This window comes from Eptatretus burgeri, chromosome 7 (assembly GCF_056783735.1).
Source record: "Eptatretus burgeri isolate ZD-2024b chromosome 7, Ebu_testis_v1, whole genome shotgun sequence".
NCBI classification, from domain to species: domain Eukaryota; kingdom Metazoa; phylum Chordata; class Myxini; order Myxiniformes; family Myxinidae; genus Eptatretus; species Eptatretus burgeri.
Genome location: NC_140967.1, coordinates 83,988,814 through 84,010,540, shown reverse-complemented (window position 1 = coordinate 84,010,540; position 21,727 = coordinate 83,988,814). Strand labels below are relative to the sequence as shown.

Sequence of the window (21,727 nt, the reverse complement as noted above, 5' to 3'; positions counted from 1 at the left end):
TCAATATGTGTACAAGGAGATCCTCCTGCACCTCATGAGTTCAGTCCAGGACAAGAGGAGGGATCTGTGGGAGAACAATGCTTGGGTACTCCACCATGACAAAGCCCCTGCTCACAGTGCCCTGAGCATCTGTCAGTTTCTGGCGGAGAGGAACGTGCCAACTCTGGAGCAAGCCCCGTATTCGCCATACTTGGCCCCTTGTGATTTTTTCCTATTCCCCCAAGCTCAAGGGGGTGATCAAGGGGACCCGATTTCCTCATGTGGAGGCCATCAAAAAGGCCGTGATGATGGAGCTCCGCAGGATTCCAGGAGAAGCCTTCCTGGGGTGCATCGAAGCATGGAAGAAGAGGATGGACAATACAGCGAATACGCTGGCACACGTCGAATACGTTATGGATAAGTTTTGTATACGTTAAGAGCACGCTGAAGCACGCTGGCATACGTCGTAGTACACCGAGCACGTTGACAATTTTTAAGCATGCTCAAAAATTTTTCGATGTATGCCAGCGTACGACTCATACGTTCCGCATACACTGGCCATAAGTTGTAGGCACGTTATGCGATCGTTGACACACGTCAATACACGTTACTTGTAAGTTACTCATCAGTCGAAACACGTCGAGGTAATGTTTAGCATACCCAAAACTTATTTCTTACCTATGAGTAACGTGCTTTGAACCTATGAGTAACGTATCTCCAATGCATATTGACGTATGTAGACGTATTTGACGTCTTCCGGATGACCACAGAACTTACTGAACGTGTTTCTAACTTACAGCTACCGTATAATGGTGTATTGGCAGCGTTTAGGGGAATCGGTATATACAAATGGACTTCACAGGAGGAACCCGTCAGTGTTTCAGACTCCATGTTTTTTTTTGTTTTTTTTCTTCGGCATGACGGTGATGTTGACATTTCGATTTCTGAATAGAGATGAATAGAGAGCTCGTGACAAGCTTGCGTGAGCAGGGACGAAGAGCGCTCCTATGCGCTTCTAAGGGAAGAAGAAAAAGGCAGAAAGCAGAAGGCTGAGGGAAGCAGAAAGGAGAAAGGAACAGGACAAGCTCACCTGAGCAGAAGACTGATAGACTGAGAAGGATTGTGAGGGAAGAAGCGAAAACATGTGAGGGAAAAGAAAGGAAAGTTTCATGAGCAGTTGGTGTTGAGCTACCATGGAAAAAGAACATGCCTTTCACGAGCATCATCCTGCCCTCTCGATCCTGTCAGCCACGAAGGACAAGGAGGGTGAACGGTGGAACCTCATCGACGGGGGTCTTAGGAGGAAGGATCTGAGGCAGAGGAAGGCGAGTCACACATCTAGCTTGCATATCTGGGACGCCAGAGAGGACTCGCATACTGGGTCCGGGCACCTCAGGGACGCAGCTGTGTGTCCCCTTCGCTTCACATTGCCACTGACCATCTTCCCGATCCATTTTCCTCTGCATTCTCCTGTATATTTGTGTGAGGTGAGGGAAAGAAGGAAAGACTTTTTTTTCCGTTTCTCCATTCATTACTTTTATTAGATTTTCAAGTCCCTCTTGTTTTATTCTTTGCCCCTGAGTGAATTATGGCCAAGTCTTTTGTTTAAGTAAGATTGAAGAAGAATATGTGTTCTGGTTAAATTTGCTCTTATGTGCATTTTGCTTTCTTGCTGATTCATACTTGCTTTTAAATGATTGCTTGCTTGTGTGTTTGTAATAAACAATTGTTTGTTGCCATCTCCAATCTGTCTTGGTTGTGTTTTCCATTATTAGTCTGATGCAGTGCACAAATAAGGTTAGACGGGGATGTTCTACACCAATAATTTTCTTTGTCGGCCAGCACACTCACTGTAACACTCGGCAGTAATCCAAGTGTGCGCTGAAGGCACTGACCCCAATTAGCCAGCCGCCCACAGGTAAGGTATCACGGGAAGCGGTGGAACCCTGCCCAGATTGGTCGTTCCAATTGGCGTTTATGGTTGCTTAGCAACCTGCCAGTGTGTGGAGCTATCTGTGCCTGGCAGCCTCAGGAGGGACACAAGTGTCTCCCCTCGTGGAAAGCCTCGAACCCCGGATCCATGACAAATTTGGTGTCAGGAGTGGGATTCGTTCCTGGGGGGCGACTCACGTACTGCGCACCCCCAAAATTATAAATAGCTGGTGAGCCAAAACTAAAGTTAAAAAGTAATTCTGTAGCTATGTCAGTCCAAGACATGCAGATCATCCAGGTGGGTTTTGATGAGGATGATAATGATGATTTGGGGGAGGAACCTATGGTTCAGGAATTGTATATGACAATGACATTGACGGAGAGGGCACAGTCATGGGCACCATGGAAATATCAACAGAGCTCGAGAACAACTAACCCCCATTCCGTGGAAAACTTGGCATAGGATAGCAGATCGGCATCACCATCACAGTCCAGCAACGAACAGATGATGCTGTTCATGAGACAGATGATGGCAAAGATGGAGTTTGGGCTGGGGGCGATGGGCAACAGGATGGAAGCAATGGGAAATGGCTTAAGGCATGACATGGAAGCAATGGGTGACAATGTGGCCTTGAAATTCCAAGCTGTACAGGATGAAGTGAATGAAGGAGGTGCATGGTTGGTGTCCAGGAAGAAAGGAAGGCTGGTCGGGTCAAAATGACATAAAATAAATAAAATACAGATGGAGATAAAAGGACTCAAGGAAGGGCAGGAACAACTAAAATAGAAACAAGCTGGTAGGCGATGAGGGATACGCTAGGATTGAAGCGCTGGATACGATGCTTTTCATTCTGACCAATCCACCGACGAAAATTCATTGCCAAGACGTATTGGTTCACATACAATTGTTCCTCTGCCTGGAAAGATTTTTCCTAATGCGTATTTTGCCAACTGGTACTCCTCACAGGACTACCATTTGAAAAATAAAACCTAAATCAAAAATTGGCTCGAGTAAAATTTTCTAAATGTCTCGAAGTGTTTAATTCCGAAGTCTCGTTTCTCCACATTCAAAACTGTAGGACAAGTATTGAAAATAGTGAACGTAGGTCGAGAAAAAGTATTTTTTCAAATTTTGCGTATTTCAGCCACGACACCCTTGGTGATCGAATCTGGAAAAATGCTGTGGTTTAATTTTGTAGTTGTTATTAAACTCTATCCATACACCGAATTCGAACGTTCCTCCGTCGACGGTTTCCGAGGTCAAGGTCACTTAACATATTCCCTGGTTCACCACCTTTCCGCATTTGGAGGGCTGCCATTCAGAAACTATGAGAGATAGAGGAACGTTATGTTGTCGCGATAACTAGAATGGAAGCCGTGCTACGTCAATTACCGTTTGGGTTCTTAAAACGCGGTTCTTCGGCCACTGCATAGCAAGAGGTGGTTGCTTAGCAAATAAACTCAAACGCACACACTCCCAACACATATGGCACCTGTTCTCCAAGTTTCATCGAAATCGGTTTGCTGGTTTGTGCTGTGGAGCCTCGCGTTGCAGACAGACACACACACACACACACGCACACTCCCACACACACACACACACACACACACACACACACACACACACACACAGACACTCACACACACACACACATACACACACACACACACACACACACACACAAAACCCGACAATAACGGATATCTAGCGAATCCCAATAGGGGGTAATACGTAGGCGATAAAATAATTGAAAAGAACCCAAAACAAACCAAAGGGGGACTGATAGCAATCAAGAAGGAATGTAAGGTGAGACACGACAAGGTGACCTAGAAAATAGAGGAGATGGGATAAACGATAGAAACAAAAGAATGACAGATAAAGGAACATACTGGTATAGTGATGAGGGAACGGAGAATGAAAGAGAGTATAGAAGACACAAAAGTAATTTTAGAACAGGAACTTAAGGGAGCAAAGCAGGAGATCATAAAGATACGAGACGAGATAGATACAGTGAAGGACGAACAAGTAGACATAAACAAGTAGAGGTAAACAAGGAGGGGATACAGGAAATTAAGGCAGAATTGATGGAATGTGTTGAAACAAGGCTTGAAGGTCAAACAAGATAACACATTGTAGGTACAGGTTGAGAGTATATGAGACCTTGAAGTAAACCAGGAGGAGGTGAGTCCGGTTGAGGTAAGACGGTGTTCGCCGACATGGGTACATGATGCGAATGGGTATGTGTCAATCTTTGGGGGAATGAAAGATCCGGGGTTTCTTGGAGTGATGAGAGGCATGGATTGTGTGTTGAGTGTGCAGAGAGTGAGTGTGATGGAGTGCATGCAAGGAATGAATGTGATTGAGTGCATGAGCAAATGCAAGAGCATAGGATATGCACCAACACAGACGGGGGTAACGGTTAGCTTGACTGACAGGAGGGGTGAGCCCCCAATGTACACAGAACTGCAGGGATATGGAGAGTTCACCCACGCATTGGCCCGACAAGGACTGGCATGTGGCATTCATACCCCAGGAAATCGAGTGGTGCAATTGGCCCCGTATGATGGCAAGAGTGAGTTGAGGGCGTTTTTGGTGCAGTTTGAGTGCGTGGTTCAAGGCAACAGTTGGAACCAGGACGAAAGTAGGGGGCATCTGGTGGCAGCATTGTGCGGTGTGGTGACAGAGGTTCTAACCACAATACCCAATGGTGCAGTGTCAGTACCGAACCTCATTGCAGCTCTAAAACACTGATTTGGAGTAGAACAACGAAGCGAGCTTGTTGAAGCTCAGCTCACGGTACGAAACTGAAAGCCCCATGAGACTATTGGGGAATTGGCACACGATATTTGCCACATGGTGGGGATCGCACAAGTGGGCATGTGGGCGTCTGCCCAGGAAAGCCTGGCCCTGGACCATTTTATCCAGGCCCTCTGAGACCCTGACCTCAGGGCACACCTGTCTGTTTGGTGCCTGGCCAGCTTGAGCGAGGCGGCCAACACTGCATTCCGTTGGGAGGCAGTGAGGCCACTGGCATGTAGGGGTGAGCATCATCTGGTGATTGTGAGACAGGTGGGCCATGCAAACAAAAGCAGGTCCAGGGTGGGGATCGCCCTGAGTGTGGCGAACCTGGAGAAAATGGTTTGGGAGGTGGTAGAAAGGCAATTAAGAAGAGCAGGGCCATGGCAGGCGGCTCCAGTGATGGCATCTGGAAGGTCACCAGGGAATACTCCAACTCAGAACTACAGGAAGAGGAATTTAGAATTTAGGAGGCATACACCTTACCCAGTGAGGTGTTTTAACTGCAACCGATTGGGTCATATAACGTGGGACTGTAGATATCCCCGTAGGGCTAGATCCCAATCCACCGGCCCGCCAACTCCTACCAATACGCCCCGGACTAACCAGCCACACATACCCACCTTGCCTGGCCCCGGGAAACCAAAAAGTGCTGAGCATATACGGCCATGTTCAGCAATGGTAGATGGACCAGAGCTCTTGCCTCTGTGGAAAGTTATTTGAAAGATGAAAACCGACCCAGGTAAAATCACGGCAGTAGAGAAGTGGCCCGTACCTTGCAAGATCAAAGATGTGCGGGAGTTTTTGGGACTCTGTTCCTATTACTGGCATGTTGTGGCAAAGTTTGCAGAGATAGCCAGGCCCCTTCACCAGTTTACGGAGAAGGGACGATGTTTAATTGGACGAGGGAGTGCAACAATGCCTTCCTCAAATTAAAAGGGTGTTTGACATCTGCACCTGTTTTAGCTTACCCCATGGGGGATGGGATATTTAACCTGGACATGGATGCAAGCCAGGAAGGATTTGGTGCAGTCTTCTCTCAGACGCAGGGGGGCATGGAAAGAGTGATCGCATATTGCAGTCAGGCCATGAGTAGGCCCGAGAAAAATTATTGCGTAACTCACAAAGTGTTATTGGCCATGCTGACTGCCACGACTCATTTCCACCCATACTTGTATGAGCGGAAACTTTTGGTGAGAACAGACCATTCCTCCTTGCAATGACTCTTATGGTTCAAGGAGTCCGAGGGCCAGATTGCAAAGTGTTTGGAGAAATTGCAGCAGTATTATTTCAATGTGCCCATAGAGCCGGGAAGGCTCATGGGAATGCTGATGTACTCCCTCGAAGCCTTTGTTTGGCGAAAACTGTAAATACGGCATGAGGACAAGGACAAATTAGCAAACCCCATCCATAAGATCATAATCTGTACAGCCCAAGTGATAGGGCCAGTTTTACTACGAACCGCGGATGAGGAGTTTGGACCTTTGGCATGGAGCACGGCCCAGCAGGAAGATCCCACACTGGGACTGGTGTACGAGTGGGTCCGGGCAGATAAAAACCCAGTGGGGAGGAAGTCAACCCCCTCGAGTGTGAACAAATGTGTACTGGGTTCAATGGAAGATCTTGGAATTGTAAGAAAACATCATATATTGCAAGTGGGTGGAAATTCCCTCTGAAAAACCTTCCTGGCTGGTAAAAGTCCCAGACAAATATAAAACCACAATTTTACAACACGTACAAGGTACCCACCCCGGCGGACATTTGGGCAGGACAAAGACATCATCTCGAGTCTGCGGGCGATTCTATTGCGTTAATATAGGGCTCAATATATAGGACTGGTGTCGATCATGCGATGCTTGTCCAGCTAAAAAGGGACCAGCATGGAGGATGATGGTTGCCTTTCAATTACATCAGGTGGGGGCCCCTCTTGAGCAGGTGGCGATGGACATTCTAGGACTGCTACCCTGCACCTACCAAGGAAACAAATATATCCTCATGGTCATGGACTACTTTCCCAAATGTACAGAGGCCTATGCACTCCTCAACCAAGAAGCTGCAGTCTGGCACAGGCCTTCGTGGAAGGATTTGTATGTTGGCATTAGATTCCGGAAGAACTGCACAAAGACCAGGGATGAAATTTTGAAAGCCAATTCTTGAAAGAAGTGTGCAGTCTCTTGTCAATTCGGAAAACCAGGACAACGCCCTCAAGGCAACAATTTGATGGGGTGCTGGAAAGGTTCAACAAGATCTTGATCCAACAATTGGGCTTGTTCACCACCACACATTAGGATGACTGGGATGAGCATCTCTCGTATTTATTGATGGCCGACCGGACCAGTCAGCATGGAGCCACCACATGGAACCCTAATGTACGGGCAGGAGTTATTGACTCCCATCGATGTGTTATGCGGTCCAGTGCCAGAGCTCCCTGATAGACCACCGAAAGAGGGTTATGCACGTCACTTGGAGGAAGGCATGGAATGGGTCCGTGCCTTGGTGCACCGCCAACTCTACCTGGCGGGAGTAAAGATGAAAGGCAGATATGATCACCAGAGTCAGGTGAATTGGTACTCTTTGGGGATGAAGATTTGGTTTTTCAATCCCCAGAGAAGGAAGGGCAAATGCCCAAAGCTCACCTCATCTTGGCAGGGCCTTGGGGTCAACCTGTCACAAATCTGTGATGTGGTAATCAAGATCAAAATGTGGCCCACGGGGCCCTTCGCCAGATCATCCACATCGACTGACAATGACCTTACAGGGGTGACGAAATGCCCTCATGGATAACTTCAGCCTTCGAGGTGGAGTCTCGGCCGAACACCTCCGAGGACATGGGGCAATTACAGTCAGGTAGAGAGTTTTTGTGTCCATGTGGGTACATACATATACAGCATATACATATACAGCATATACATATATATATATATATATATATATATATATATATATATATATATATATAAATATATACATACACCCTGACCTCGACATTCACCGTTCCAACATTCGCGGGTTCCGCATAATCTCGGTTGAAAACTTGCGACATGCTCAAACATTTACGGGAAATTTCTCCACGCATTCGCCATTTTTGTAGCAATTTTTAAAAAAAATTTCACGAACCGCAAACAGAACACAGTTCCAAAACATATCTTCCATGAGCCACACACAAAGCAGCTGGATGTATGTACAGTATTATCCTGTATATACGCAAAAAACACAACTTCCACGAGCTGCGAACATGACCTGCTTTATGTACGTGTGTTTTAGCTTCGCAGGATAAGCATAGTTTCTTGGGATATCTCACCATTTGCACTTTAAACATATGGAACTGTACATACTACAATGTAGCTTCGCGGGATAAACATAGTTTCACGGGATGTCTTAGCAGTGTAAAACGTCATTCCCTGTGACGCCATCCTTGTGAGTTACTTGCAGAATGAAAACAAACAGCATCTATCATACATGGGAAGTGACCCGGATTTCACTCGTATTGGTTGGGAAAACTCGCCGACACGTTTTAAGCTCGTCAAAACCCATATTGGATGGAAAGTTCGATCCATTTTAAAAATGAAATGTTTCACTTGCATTCCATTCGCAAGGATTTGCACACAGACTGTTAGACCTGGGATATGTTCAGTTACCAAGTTTCTTTTTGAATGCTCGCCAAGTGGCTTAAGCACACAAGCAAGCATTCCACATTTGACACTGTTTATAAGGAACGGCTGGCTTGGTAAGCGATAGCAAGATTATTGAAATGGAATGGAACACACCTTTGGTCTGTTCAGTTACCAATCATCAAGCGTTTCGTTGGGGTGCTTGCTTGATTGCTTAAGCCACTTGGCAAGTGCTCTCAAGCTGATTGGTAATGGAACACACACACACCCCTGGAGCGACCTGCAGCCGATACGCAGTGTATCCCTCGAGTCAATTGGCTGTGTGACATCATGAGCTCTATCTCACTAAAAGGCACGTCACCATCCTCCAGGATTCCACACGTATTATCACTTCTGATTACGTCTTATAAATAAATAACCCAGTTCTGATTCCCACCAACCCGTTTTTTGTCACCTCCAACTTGCTATGTATGTATTATATTGATGTATCCAGTAATTACCAGGTCGCCAGAAACGGACATTACACAATGGAAACATTCAGCACCTCTTAGTGTAAATTGCCATCTTGCTGCAAACAGCACAATCTGAGCTGTTACGTTTTGAAAACACTGAGCAGAATCTCAATGTAGATGGGAATCTCAAAGACGTCATGTCCTGTTAGTTAAATACTGGAAACTATCAGCATATCAATTAGTATAATTAGAAGTTAGTTACATATGGACTAATTACACAATGACATCGCTCACCACATCTATCATCAGCTGCCGAGAAGACAGCATCACCCATAAAAAATCCCCCACAAACAATGCACAGACTACTCACCCCTCTCGCAGTTATCCACAATGCACACGTCAAGCTCGTAGGGGAACGTGCCTCTGCGGACTACGATGCGGCCAAGGCATTCCCTGCAGAACTCGCGAGCCTCATTGAGGAGAAGGGGTACCTGCTGGAGCAAGTCTTTAACGCTGACGAGACTAGCTTGTTTTGGAAAAACATGCCGACCAGAACGTTCATCTCACAGTGCAAGAGCAAAGCAGCTGGCTTCAAGGCCGCAAAGGACTGGGTATCCCTTCTCTGTGCAAACGCTGAAGGGGACTTCATGTAAAGCCTATGATGCTCTACCTTTCCCTGAACCTGCGTGCGCTGAAGAACAAAAATAAGTAGGCATTTCCCGTGTACTGGAGGGAGAACAGGAAGGCGTGGGTAACATCTGAACTTTTTATGGACTGTATCCATACCTGTTTCGTTCCTCAGGTTGAGAGGAACCTGGAAGGAAAGAACCATTCATTCGAGGTACTCCTTCTGCTTGACAGTGCTCCTGGCCACCACATGGACCTGAACGGTGCATCTTCATCTTCATCATCATCATCATCATTTTGGAAAGTTACGTGTGCTGTGTTTATTGAATAAAAAATTGAAACGGTGCAGGCTGTTGTTGTTTTTTTCGTTTTGCAGTACGGTACGGTATGGTTAAGAGACTATAAAATACATTCTTCAATAAATTGGAAACAGTACCTGGTGTTGTCGGGTTTTTTTTTTATTTGTAAGCATCTTTTATGATGCTAAAATCATGCTTTCATGGTCGAAAACATTTTCAACTCTAAGAATTTTCCCCTTTGAACCAGGAACTGCTGCAAACCGATTATATTATACCCCTTGCCCCCATTGTACTAATTCCCCGATTTTGGTGGTGACGCCATTTGTAGCCTTTTTCTTGAACCAGGAACCGCTGCGAACCGGTAATGTTAACCCCTTTGTCTCCATTGTAACAATGACAAAACGCTCACGGATTTTCCCCCCACACTCGCGGTATTTACCCTGACACTCGTGGATTTTACCCTCACATTCGTGGATTTTTCGCGGGTCGGGAATCCTCGGAAACTATCCCCCCATTTTCCATTGAAACAACGCCCCCATATTCGCGGTTTCCACAATCACGGGGTTTTCCCATAACGTATCCTCCGCGAATGTCAGGGTACTAGTGTTCACAGATGTGTGGTGCCTGCCCGTGCATTCGTCTGTCTCCCGTTTATCGTAGCCACTTCCCACGCTGTGTTTGAAAAGATGCTGATTGATGATTTTGCATTTTCATTTCACTTTTCTTGATGCAATATAGTCAGTCACTTTATTGTCCCTTTCAGTAATCTTTAAAATCAACATGAATATCTGCATTAAAGTAGAATTTATATCAATCTTCATGGAGTAACACACAAATACATATATATATATATATATATATATATATATATATATATATATATATATATATATATATATATATATATATACACACATATATTGTATAAGATTGGGGTGGTGGGGAATATACATTTTTTAAGAAGAAGAAGGTACTTCCAACCAAAAGTAAAAACTCAATCGACTCCGCTAATTTGAGCAAAAAAGCGAGAGCAGACCCGGTCTCAGGGCAACGTTTTGCCGGCTTTGCAGCTGTCTTCATCAGGCACAATCGACCCCGGGCCTCGGCACGTGTTCGGTTTTTATTTTGATATGACTGCTCATTTCCGGTCATGTGCTGGTGCTCGATGTTAAATGGAGGAATGCTTTAAAAAAAAAATTTGCAAAAGCAAAAACAAATGTCAAATCACATCAAAAACAAACGTTTTGCAAAAGCAAAAAAGAAAAACGTATGCTGAGAGGTTTGGAAAGTTAAACGACAAAAATGTTGCTCTATACTGCTCTTCATGAAAGGAAAAGAAATGTGCCCTATCTGACGCTTCATAGCTGAGAGTGGTGGGATGCTTTGTTCAATAACCTTAAGCACAATTTGAAGCTGCAATTGCTCATTCGAACCAAGAGAGGGCAGACTTACAACACAATGAGGGACAGTCAGCCAGTGCTGGTTGGATGCAAGTAAGAGAACTAACCTCAGGTCAGTTGGGCGTGTATCTTTGCCTGCACTGAGAGATTTCAGTAAGGGTGAAACATGTAAATGTGGTGGCTCATTCCTCCAACTGAGGCTTCTTTAAATGAAGAGCAGTCAGATTTCTCTATTGAATGTGGCATTGCTTCTGAGGGCTGGTAGTTGATAAACATTTAATACCATAGTGTGTCCCGAAAGAACGATGTGGGGGTAACACACTTATATTTGAGCTTTCTACTCTGGGTTTTATTCTCAGCTCAACTAAAACATTGCAAGCAAAATGATGCATCACAAAGTGTGCAATCCCTTGGATGGATGTTAAGTTGTGGACCCATTTGATAGCTTTATATGGTGGATGTTAAACTAAAAGATCCCATCGTGTTTTTTGACAAGGTGTGTGCAAAAGTTGTAACTGACTTCTGGACGAATATGCTTCATTAATTGTTTTTTACAGCCCCAATTATTCCCACCTTCTTGCGGGGTTGGCCAGGGAACGTTTTCACCAAAATCTTGCAAGAACTTGCTGGCATGGCCTGAAGTTTGACTGAAAGTAGTCGGAATTTGTAAATTGTTTGTGGTGCCAGCGATAACTCGTCTCTTCTTTGTGGTCATCCAGCACCAGCACACAAATTGACATTTCACTCAGCCTCTGCAACACCAGGCAGGATGACAATTTATAGTCTGGCCAAGATTTGAATCAGAGACGATTGTGCATACCTCAAAGTAAAATAGGAAGTCCACTTTTCCCATAAAGCAAAAAAGTGTGTGTGTGTGTGTGTGTGTGTGTGTGTGTGTGTGCGTGCGTGTGCGCGCGCGCGCGCGTGCGTGCAATACCACACTTAATTTGATTTAATAGAAAAGTAGATTTCATATTCTGAGTATACATACTTTTAAGTCGTGTGCAAAAGAGCTTTCTGGAGTTTTTGTACAAAATTCAGCATTTATGTTTCTTACTGCATTGATTCTGTTGTTTTTTTTGCCATAAAAAAGGAAAACAAATGTTATAAACGGCATAGTAAAACTGTAACATACACAAAGTAAAATATTATTTTTACAACTATTGTGGTCCTCGACGATAATTTTTGAACCTACTAACCTTTGTATAGTATTAATATTAACAGAGCATTAAAAAGTGCTTCCCATCAAGCAGCAACATTGAAAATATTGGCACAATAAATAATCCGTAAAAATTCTAAAAAAAAAGAAAAAAAAAGATATGAAACATTTTCTTTTTCCATTAGCATTCAACCCTTCCAAGTGTCACATTCAAAAAGCATAATCATGAAAAAAAGGTGAATCAACTTACTGGAGTTACACTTTATCCTGATACAGTCTAGATGGGAGAGAGGGAAAGAATATGAAAGATGAAGTTACATCCTTCAAGGTTGCTGCAGACATCCGATAAATATCCAGACCACCCTTCTGGGGACAGACACACGCAAATTATGGCCATTTTAATTAAGCTCTTGATATCTGCTAATATTGTTCGCAATGACTCATCTGGGAAATGCCCAGTAAAATGCCATTATCAAGATATATTTTCATTCTGAATGGTCAAATACCATGATTAGTTACTTTTTGTGTATAATTACATGAAATTTATAGACTTACATAAGAGCTGTTTTTTTAAAATGGCCACCAACAAACTGAAGCCATATGTTGCAGCAGTCATGGCTTTTGACCAGGTTTTACAAGCAATGACACCAGATTTTCTTTGGCCTTGACTTCATGAACCATGAAAAATGCTACAAAACAATGGTGGTACAGGCATTTTTGATGGTGCGTGACAGGTCACAAATTAGGTGCTTTTAGCGTCCTTGATCAAACTAGCTCACTCGAAGGGTATCCTCAGCTCTAGCATATTCAACAGAATGGTTTTACCATAGACATGCATATACATATGCATCCATGCATGTATACATTCAGACATACATACAGTGTACTATTCTGTATCAACAATAAATGGTGTCATGGTTGATAAACAGCAGACAAGATAAACAATCGATTATATCAAATAAAAGTTGATTTAAGAGTATGTTTAGCACTGTGAAAATTGAGGTGTGGATCATGTTTGGAACATTATTGCCATTTGCCAGACCAAAAGGGCCCTCACATTTTCCGTCAACTTTTAATTGATAAAAGTAATTGCATATACATGCATACATACATCAATACAAAGAAAGAAACATACATACATACATACATACATACATACAGGACTTAAACTTAGATTGCAAATAAAATATCTCAATCAAAAACAAAGAATGTATGTGGGTTTCTAAAAACACGTATAATAATCTTCAAACATAATTGACTTTGGAACTTATCCATGAGAACGAGTATTTTATCATTGAATTTTCAATCACTAAATGCTTCATGAGAAATTCAGCATTATTGCAATAACATTTTAAACAAAATAATTACTTTATGACAGTCATAATTACAAATATTCAAACTTGTAACATTCCTAACAATCTTAATTTATTATTATTCTTATTCTTATTATTATTGTATTTTTGACCTCTCTGGCATGCATTGTACAACTTAGTACAGTAAACCCTTAAATATCGCGGGGGTTACGTTCCTGGAAAATGCCATGATATTCAAAACCACAATAGTTAAAACCAAAGCCCTATGAAAAGAAGGGAGTTAGGTTCCACAGTTTTGAGAAAATATTGATGTAGGTGGGGAACAGGCAAAAATATACACATCACAATTGAAATTAACATGCAATATATATATATATATATATATATATATATATATATATATATATATATATATATATATATACATATATATATATATATATACATATATATATATATATATATATATATATATATATATATATATATATATATATATATATATATATATATATATATACATATATATATATATAGATATATATATATACATATATATATATATATATACATATATATATATATATATATATATATATATATATATATATATATATATATATATATATATATCAGCTTTACGATGATGTTTACTGTTGCGATGAAGCAGATCAAGTGTGGCCCCTCCCTTCTGTAATGTGTCTAAAACCTCCACCGTTCTCCCCTATTAATCTCTTAAACAGTTTTTCTTTGTAATCTGTCGATGTATTTATTTTATAGATCATTCTGAAACTCCTAAAACCAGTGAAACCAGTGAAAAAAAAACTCCTAAATCCAGTGAAATCACCAGGAAGGTGATTGTTTTTCACACAAGATCATCACTTTCTCTCCCTTTTTGCATTAGATTTACTTTTGTCAATTACTTTACATTTTTGGCATTATTATTAACGGTGTGCAAAAAACAACAAAAGGATTGTGGTGCGAGATAACCATTGTGTGAGACAACCATCCATGGATGCAAATGATGACTTGCAACTCAGCTTAAGAAATGAAAAAAACCACAGGATTGATTGAAATTAAGCCAGGTGATAACTAAATTGGTCCACAAAGAGGTTGCCCATGATTGATAAAAATGACAATATGAAAACCCGTGATATTTATGGGTTTACTGTATTAACAAATATGAAATAAGGTTCATCTGATAATTCATGTCATATTCATGAATGTGAGCAGTGTTTTAAAACATTTTTTGGCATTAAGAGGATCAAATAATGATGCTATGTTAAAAATACCATCATTTCAATTTGAAGATCCAGAATTCACATGAGTCAGCAGGTGACTTTGCAGCCTATCTGCTGATGATCTTTATACTAAGAAGGTGAAACTAAAGCAATAAAAATTAGCAAAGGAACTATTTTCAGAAAAGTTAAAAGGAAATTATAAAACATGTTATCTTAATTATTATGTAGATTGATCTTAATAAAGCACAATACAGGAAGACATGAAATAAGTTCGTGCCCTTATATCGTATGATAACTTAAAAAGTGTCTGTCTATGTTTTATATCTATATAAACTCCTAAACTGCAGGACAAAATGAGTGGAAAACTGGTGCTTGTAATCAGCGTGTACAAGGGAAGCTTTTTAGGTGGTTAAAAACAGTCCTGGGGGTTCAGGGTGGGAAGAGCACCTCCAATTATGTCGATGTAAATACTATGTTATAGTCCTGCTCTTTTTGGGAGCAGGCATGGCAAGTGACACAAATATATGCCAATTCTTGGTGAATTAACCTGTTAATAAGGATGGGTTCTTCACCAGTGTTCTAAATGCCACATAACCCATTATTCCTTTATTTAAAGTTGAGAGAGCATAACTTGTCATTTTTGACTGTGCAATGGCAAGGTAAGAGATAGAAATATTGGCTTTTTTACCACTGTTTCAAACATACCAAATCCAATTACAAAGTTCGTTTATATAAAACTGAGGATTACTGTTGTGCTTTTCAATTTGCTTATCGGTCCAAACTGCTTTTCTCTGTTCTGCTAATAACTACTTTAATAGTACACTTTCACTGAGCTTGTATAGGTTTCCAAAGTATTAGGACAAAGAGGCCGCTGCTATCACACTGCTTCAAAGCTAATTCTAACATTTTGACCTGTTTAAATTTCTTGCAAAGGTACATGGGATAGAAGTCGAAATATGGTTGTGCCAGTATTACCTACAATATAGGATTTGAGATGATTTTCAGATGGTTACACTCAAAAAAAGAAGAACCCATAATAAATACAATAAATACATTTTAAACTTTTCATTTGTTGAAAAATTTGCATTAAACTGAAATGGAATGCATAAAATTCACCTAAGGTATTAATGTTGCCAGTTGACAAACCAGGAACTTGAGTAATCAAACCCTAAATTTTCTAGAAATCTCACGAGAACCTTTAATTTGATTCCATGTGGAATGATATGACATTACTTATGAAGTGCAGGATGATAGAAGTCCATGCAGAACAGACAATTTTATACAAACAATGAATAAAAAACCAAAAAACAAATAAAAACAAATAAACACACTTCCACAAATTACGATATAAAGTCATGGTTTAGCTGTGGGATATCCTTGAGCTTTCTTACAACACAGATAAAAGCCTTGACTTGCTGCACAAAGGCGCGTTTGACATGTGCTGTCAACCGCAACAGAAACGTGGGTGCAAACAGCCACAGGGCAACTTCCTATCAATTCCCATATGGAAACCAAGCTATAGAGGTGATCAGTGTTCTTCAATTTAAAAAATAAAAAATCAGGTGGCTTGAAAAAAGCATATAGTTCAAAATTGGAAAGTACAGCATTAGTATTATCATAAACAAACCTGTTCCAAAACAAACCTGGACAAATGATCCAAATAAAATGAGATTACTTTTGATAGCTTTATTTATTTATTTGCCATGGTTCATCACCTTCTCTGAATATGCAATGTCCTGAGAACAATTTCACAGGTAAAATATGTTCATACAATGTAAAAGAGATCATATATAATTTATGAAATAATTAGATATTGGAGATACCTCACCAAACTTTAAACTTTGCAAAAGTTGTTTATTTTTGTCTGAGATAGTCATTGGTAGGTGTGTTAAAATTAGGGGTTATTTACCTACTGCACTAAAAGGAAGGGGCAGTTGTGGTGTAATCTGTGAGAAATAAAATGCAGTATCGAGAGTTCATAAAACACCTTTCCAAATGCAATCTCGAGAAAAGGATGGGAAGCGTCTTTTCAACTCTTGCTTTGCATTTCAGAGCAGGATAAATATTAGCTTTATTCAGGAACTTTGAATAACAGGCACAATGCCAACCATATGGATTCAATTGATGGATCAAATGGAACAGTCCAGAGCTGAACCTCCTACCAACTCTTCTCAGAGAAACTGACAATTTTGGATTCATCTTTGAGAAAAATATGCACCAAACATGCAGATCTTTGGGACAACATCAGCTCTGTCGTTGCATCGCCAGGTGCTGTCATCTTATCTGAATCTTACTGTTACTCCACCCTCTGAGCATGTGGCAAATTTGACTGGTTGAGATGGCATAAAAATTTGCCCAGAAACTGCATAACTGGAGGTTTTTGAAGTTCAAACAAGGTGATTTGTGTTCCACAATGTTCAAATATATAATTTAATTTTAAGAAATAAAAGTTTTTAGTGGTGGAGAAGCACCTTTCAGGAGAGGGTTATAAAAATATTTCAAAGTCACTCATTATCCCTTTAAGCATGCACGGTGAAATCCATCACAAAGAAGTGGAAGACACATCATACCACCCAGACTCGACCTAGGTCACGTCAACCATCCAAACTCAGCAGCTGGGCAAGCAGGAAACTGGTTCGGGATGTCTCTGATTCTACAATGACTTTGAAATATGTGCAAGGCTCTATGTCTGAGATGGGGGTCATTGTTCACCAATCAACAATAGCCTGTTTCCTTCACAAAGCTGGTCTCTATGGGCAGGTGGCAAGAAAGAAGCCATTTCTGAAAAAGACACATCAAAAAGCTTGTATGGAGTTTGTGAAAAAGCATCTTAATGTGGAGATACTGCAGGCATGTGGAGAGAAGTTTTGTCGTCATCTGAGCCAAATTGAACTTTTTGGTATAAATTAAAAGCATTAAATCTGGTGCGAGCCTAACACTACACAACAGCCCATCAACACCATCCCCACTGTCAAGTATGATGGTGGCAGCATCGTGTTATGGGGTTGTTGTCATCAGCAGGGACTGACAAGCTTGTCAGAATAAAAGGGACAATGTACGGTGAAAATACAGGAGAATCCTTGATGAAAACCTGCTCAAATCAGCCATGAATCTGAAACTGGGGAGGAGATTCACATTTTAGCAGGACAATGATCCGAAGCACAAAGCTCAACCCACAATGAAGTGGCTGAATAAGAAGAAAATAAATGTTCTTGAGTGGTCCAGTCAAAGTCCTGACTTGAACCCAACGAATGGGCAAATATTTCACCATCTCACTGTGCAAAGCAGGTAAAGACCTACCCAAAAATACTCATAGCAGTCATTGATGCAAAAGGTTCTTCCACCAAGTACTGATTTGAGGGGGCTGAATACTTCTGCAACCAGTGAGTTTTGATTTGTACATGTTTTTGCAGGTATTCCTGACATGTAACCTCCTTCAATTATAAGTGTTTAGTTGATCTCTTCAGTCATGAATGAAAAGTTTCATTTGGGAAAATTGTTTCTACATAATTCATAATTCATGTAAATGTAGCATTATTGGTCAGAGTGAATATTCTTGTAGGCCACTGTAGATGGAGCTTCATGAATAAAAAGACAGGAAGAAATTAAATAAGCAATTACACTTTTAATATTTTTGAAGCCTCATAACACATTATTATTTTATTCAATGTTGAGAAAGCAAACTGGCTTCTTCTGTCTGTGCAGTTACAAGGAAAGAGTTAGAGAGATATTGGCACTTTAATGGTCATTCATATGCTTTTGGTTTACTTTCATAAAATCAATATAAGAGACCGATTCAAAAGCGTATTTGTTCAGCTGTGGTTAAAATGTTCCGCATCACCACATAATGTCTGTTGGCTTTGTTCTTTCCAAAAAAAGGAAAATAATAAGAAATGCATTGTGAATAAGAATTAATTCCTAATGCAGTGAGAATATTGCAGTTTATAATGTAATGAGAATAATTGATTCTCAGTGCATTGCATGATAAAATAATAGACGGAATCAACAGAACGTTAAGTGAGGCATGCTCACTGCAATGGAAAGCAAGGAGAAGCTGATATTTTGGGTGTTAACCCTTCGTTGAAGCCAAATATGTTCCAACAAAGGGTTAACGCCAAAAAAAGTCAGTCTCTCCTTGCTTCCCAAAGTGGCTAGCATGCCTCACATTGGTAAGATATGGATGCCATTTCAGATATTGGTGAAAATTCACGAAATTACATTTACTGCTTTATGTTAAGGCCCGGTCACACCTTCACGTTTTAGCCAACGTATGCCGATTTTTGAATTTTTTTTCTAAAACGCTGGCACACGTTGAATACGTTATGGGTAAGTTTTGATAACATTGAGAGCACGCTGGCATACGTCGTAGTACGTTGCCATATGTCGTTGTACGTTGGCTTTAAACGTTGTACTTTTCGGTTGTCCTCAAATTTTTTCATGCTTGAAATTTCACGACGTATGTCGGCGTATGACTCACACGTTCCGCTACGCTGGCCACAAGTTGTAGGCACGGTCTGCGATCGTTGACAGACGTCAACACATGCTACTTGTAAGTTAATCATAAGTTGAGACACGCCGAGGTAATGTTTAGCGTACCCGAAACTTATTTCTCACCTATGATTAACGTGTTGTTGGCACGTTACACGATCGTTGCCACACATCGACAGACGTTACTTTTAAGTTACTCATAGGCTGAAAGACGTCGGTATAATGGATCGTCCTTGCATCAGCGTCCACGGCCACGGCCAGGACACTTATTTGCAGCATTCTTCAAACTTTTCTTCGGCATGACGAGGATGTTCACACTTCGATGTCTAGCTTGGCTATGATTCCAATTGTCCATCGGCAGCGTCTATTTAAAATAGTCGAGTTTGAGCGTTTTAACACGTTCAGAAGAAACGCTTCAAATTTCCAAACCCCAGCGTCAAAAAACAAAGGCGAGTGACAGCAATTTAAATCGTTCATTGTAAACAATGAAACTAGCTGAGTGGTACCGTTTAAAAGTCGTTGAGTGTAAAAAAAATCCAATTGTTGAGCGCAAGCGTCTACTTTCAATAGTGGAGATGCAGCCATTTAAATCGTTGAGTGGCAGCCTATAAACCTACCCGTGGACACGCGGACGCAAGGACGATCCATCATAACCCACACCCTCCCCCTCACACTCACCTACTACTGCCAACATGAACAAACTACTACTAATACTAATACTAATACTAATACTAATACTGATACTGATACTGATACTGATACTGAAACTGCTGACATGGACATCGACTCAAAAAGGACTCGAAAACACTGTTGGGTTCCCCTTTTATGAACACCATTTTTATATACCAATTCCCAAAACCGCTGGGAAAAAGGCTTTATATGGCAGTTGTAAGCTAGAAACACATTCATTTTTTTTTTTTGTCGACCGGAAGACGTCATTGGAATACGTCTACATACGTCGATGTGTGTTGGGACTACGTAAAGAATTGGTTCAAAGCACGTCAAACATAAGTTAGATATAAGTTTCGCGTAAAAAAGACATTACCGCGACGTGTTTTGACTTATGAGTAGCTTATAAGTAGCGTTTTGGGATGTGTGTAAGCGTCGTGTGTAAAACTTATCCTCATCGCATGCGAACGTGTGTCATACGCCGAGTACGTCGTAAAATTTTGAACATGTTCAAAATTTCTTGACGTACTCTACTTACTACGACTTATGATAGCGTATTTAGCGTTCTACTCGCGCATACCAAACTTACCCATACCGTATTCGACGTGCCCCAACGTTTTAGACACACTTTTTGTTACGTCGGCATACGCTGGCAAGATCGCCAAGGTGTGACCGCGATTTTGACCCTTCCATTTCTACGGCAGTTATGATTTGAATCGTTGTGCGTCAGCCTTTTAATAGGCTACGTCACGACATCGTCGGCGATGCGTGCAATGCGCTATGCCTGAGTTAGACTATCGTTGGGCATCGGTTGTGTAGGCCGACAACAGGTTCAGCATTCGTTGGTATAAGTTATCTATAACACAACGAAACGTTCTGTGTTGTTACCAATGCGTTATACATAAGACCAAGTCGCTATGAATACGTCCGAATCTTTAAAAAAAAACATCAAAAGTTCAACGTAAGCCAGCGTTTTACATAAATTTTAACACGTTGCCATCGCGGGTTAAAACGTCAAGGTGTGACCGGGCCTTTACATCCACAAATCAATTCATTAAAAGTTTTTCTTTTGTAATTTGATTTATTTCCATTCAATCCATCATCTCAGCCAAAAGCTCCACTTTTGTCTTTGAATGGTTACCGTGTTTTGTTGTTTTCGAACTGAATGTCCGAACTGGACGGAGGATAAGATAAATGATAACCTAGCCCTAAACTTCCAAGGAAAGGAAACTCATGATGGTGAGGTAAAGCTGTACGAGATGTATTTAAATCACCAAGTCACCCAATCATGCGAGAGACTGCATGTGTTTCAATATTAATTACCAGGAATAAGTAAATAGTGCTATCTTTCAAGATGGGCTAATTAGGGTTGGGAATTATTTTTTTTTTTACCATGTAAAATTTTATTCCTTTTTCAGCATGGATGACAAAATAGGGACTGATGTGGACAAGTAAAACTAATTTTATTTTGAAGTTGGCTGAAACTAAAAACGGAATACTCTTCGATATTTTCCAAGCATGAGTTGTTGCACAAAACAAAATAAATGCATTTGATTCACACGTTTTTAGCTTATAGTAAATAAAATGGGAGCTTTCCCGATAAAAATGCTTGAGGGATTTATCACACATCAAGCATTTTATCAGATAATTAATACGTACCACATGCAGTAAATATAAATTATGCAATTTTCTGATTAAAAAAAAGAACAATGGAGTATATTTTGTTTTCCATGTGACCAGTTTTGGCCAAACAGAAACAC

At 40.9% G+C, this 21,727-nt stretch overlaps 1 protein-coding gene across 31 annotated transcripts in view; it reads right to left on the bottom strand.

Annotated features, from left to right (window-relative positions):
• The window catches only part of LOC147023651 (neurexin-1-like), a 1,116,838-nt gene that overhangs the window by 616,020 nt on the left and 479,091 nt on the right, over positions 1 to 21,727 (bottom strand). For 20 of the 31 annotated variants that reach the window (XM_085889296.1, XM_085889305.1, XM_085889308.1 and 17 more), the window contains one exon: positions 12,507 to 12,533. The exons of the other annotated variants lie outside the window; for them this stretch is intronic. In XM_085889296.1, coding sequence (XP_085745422.1) covers positions 12,507 to 12,533 — 27 coding nt within the window. The remainder of the gene's footprint in view (positions 1 to 12,506; positions 12,534 to 21,727) is intronic. 31 annotated transcript variants of the gene reach the window in all.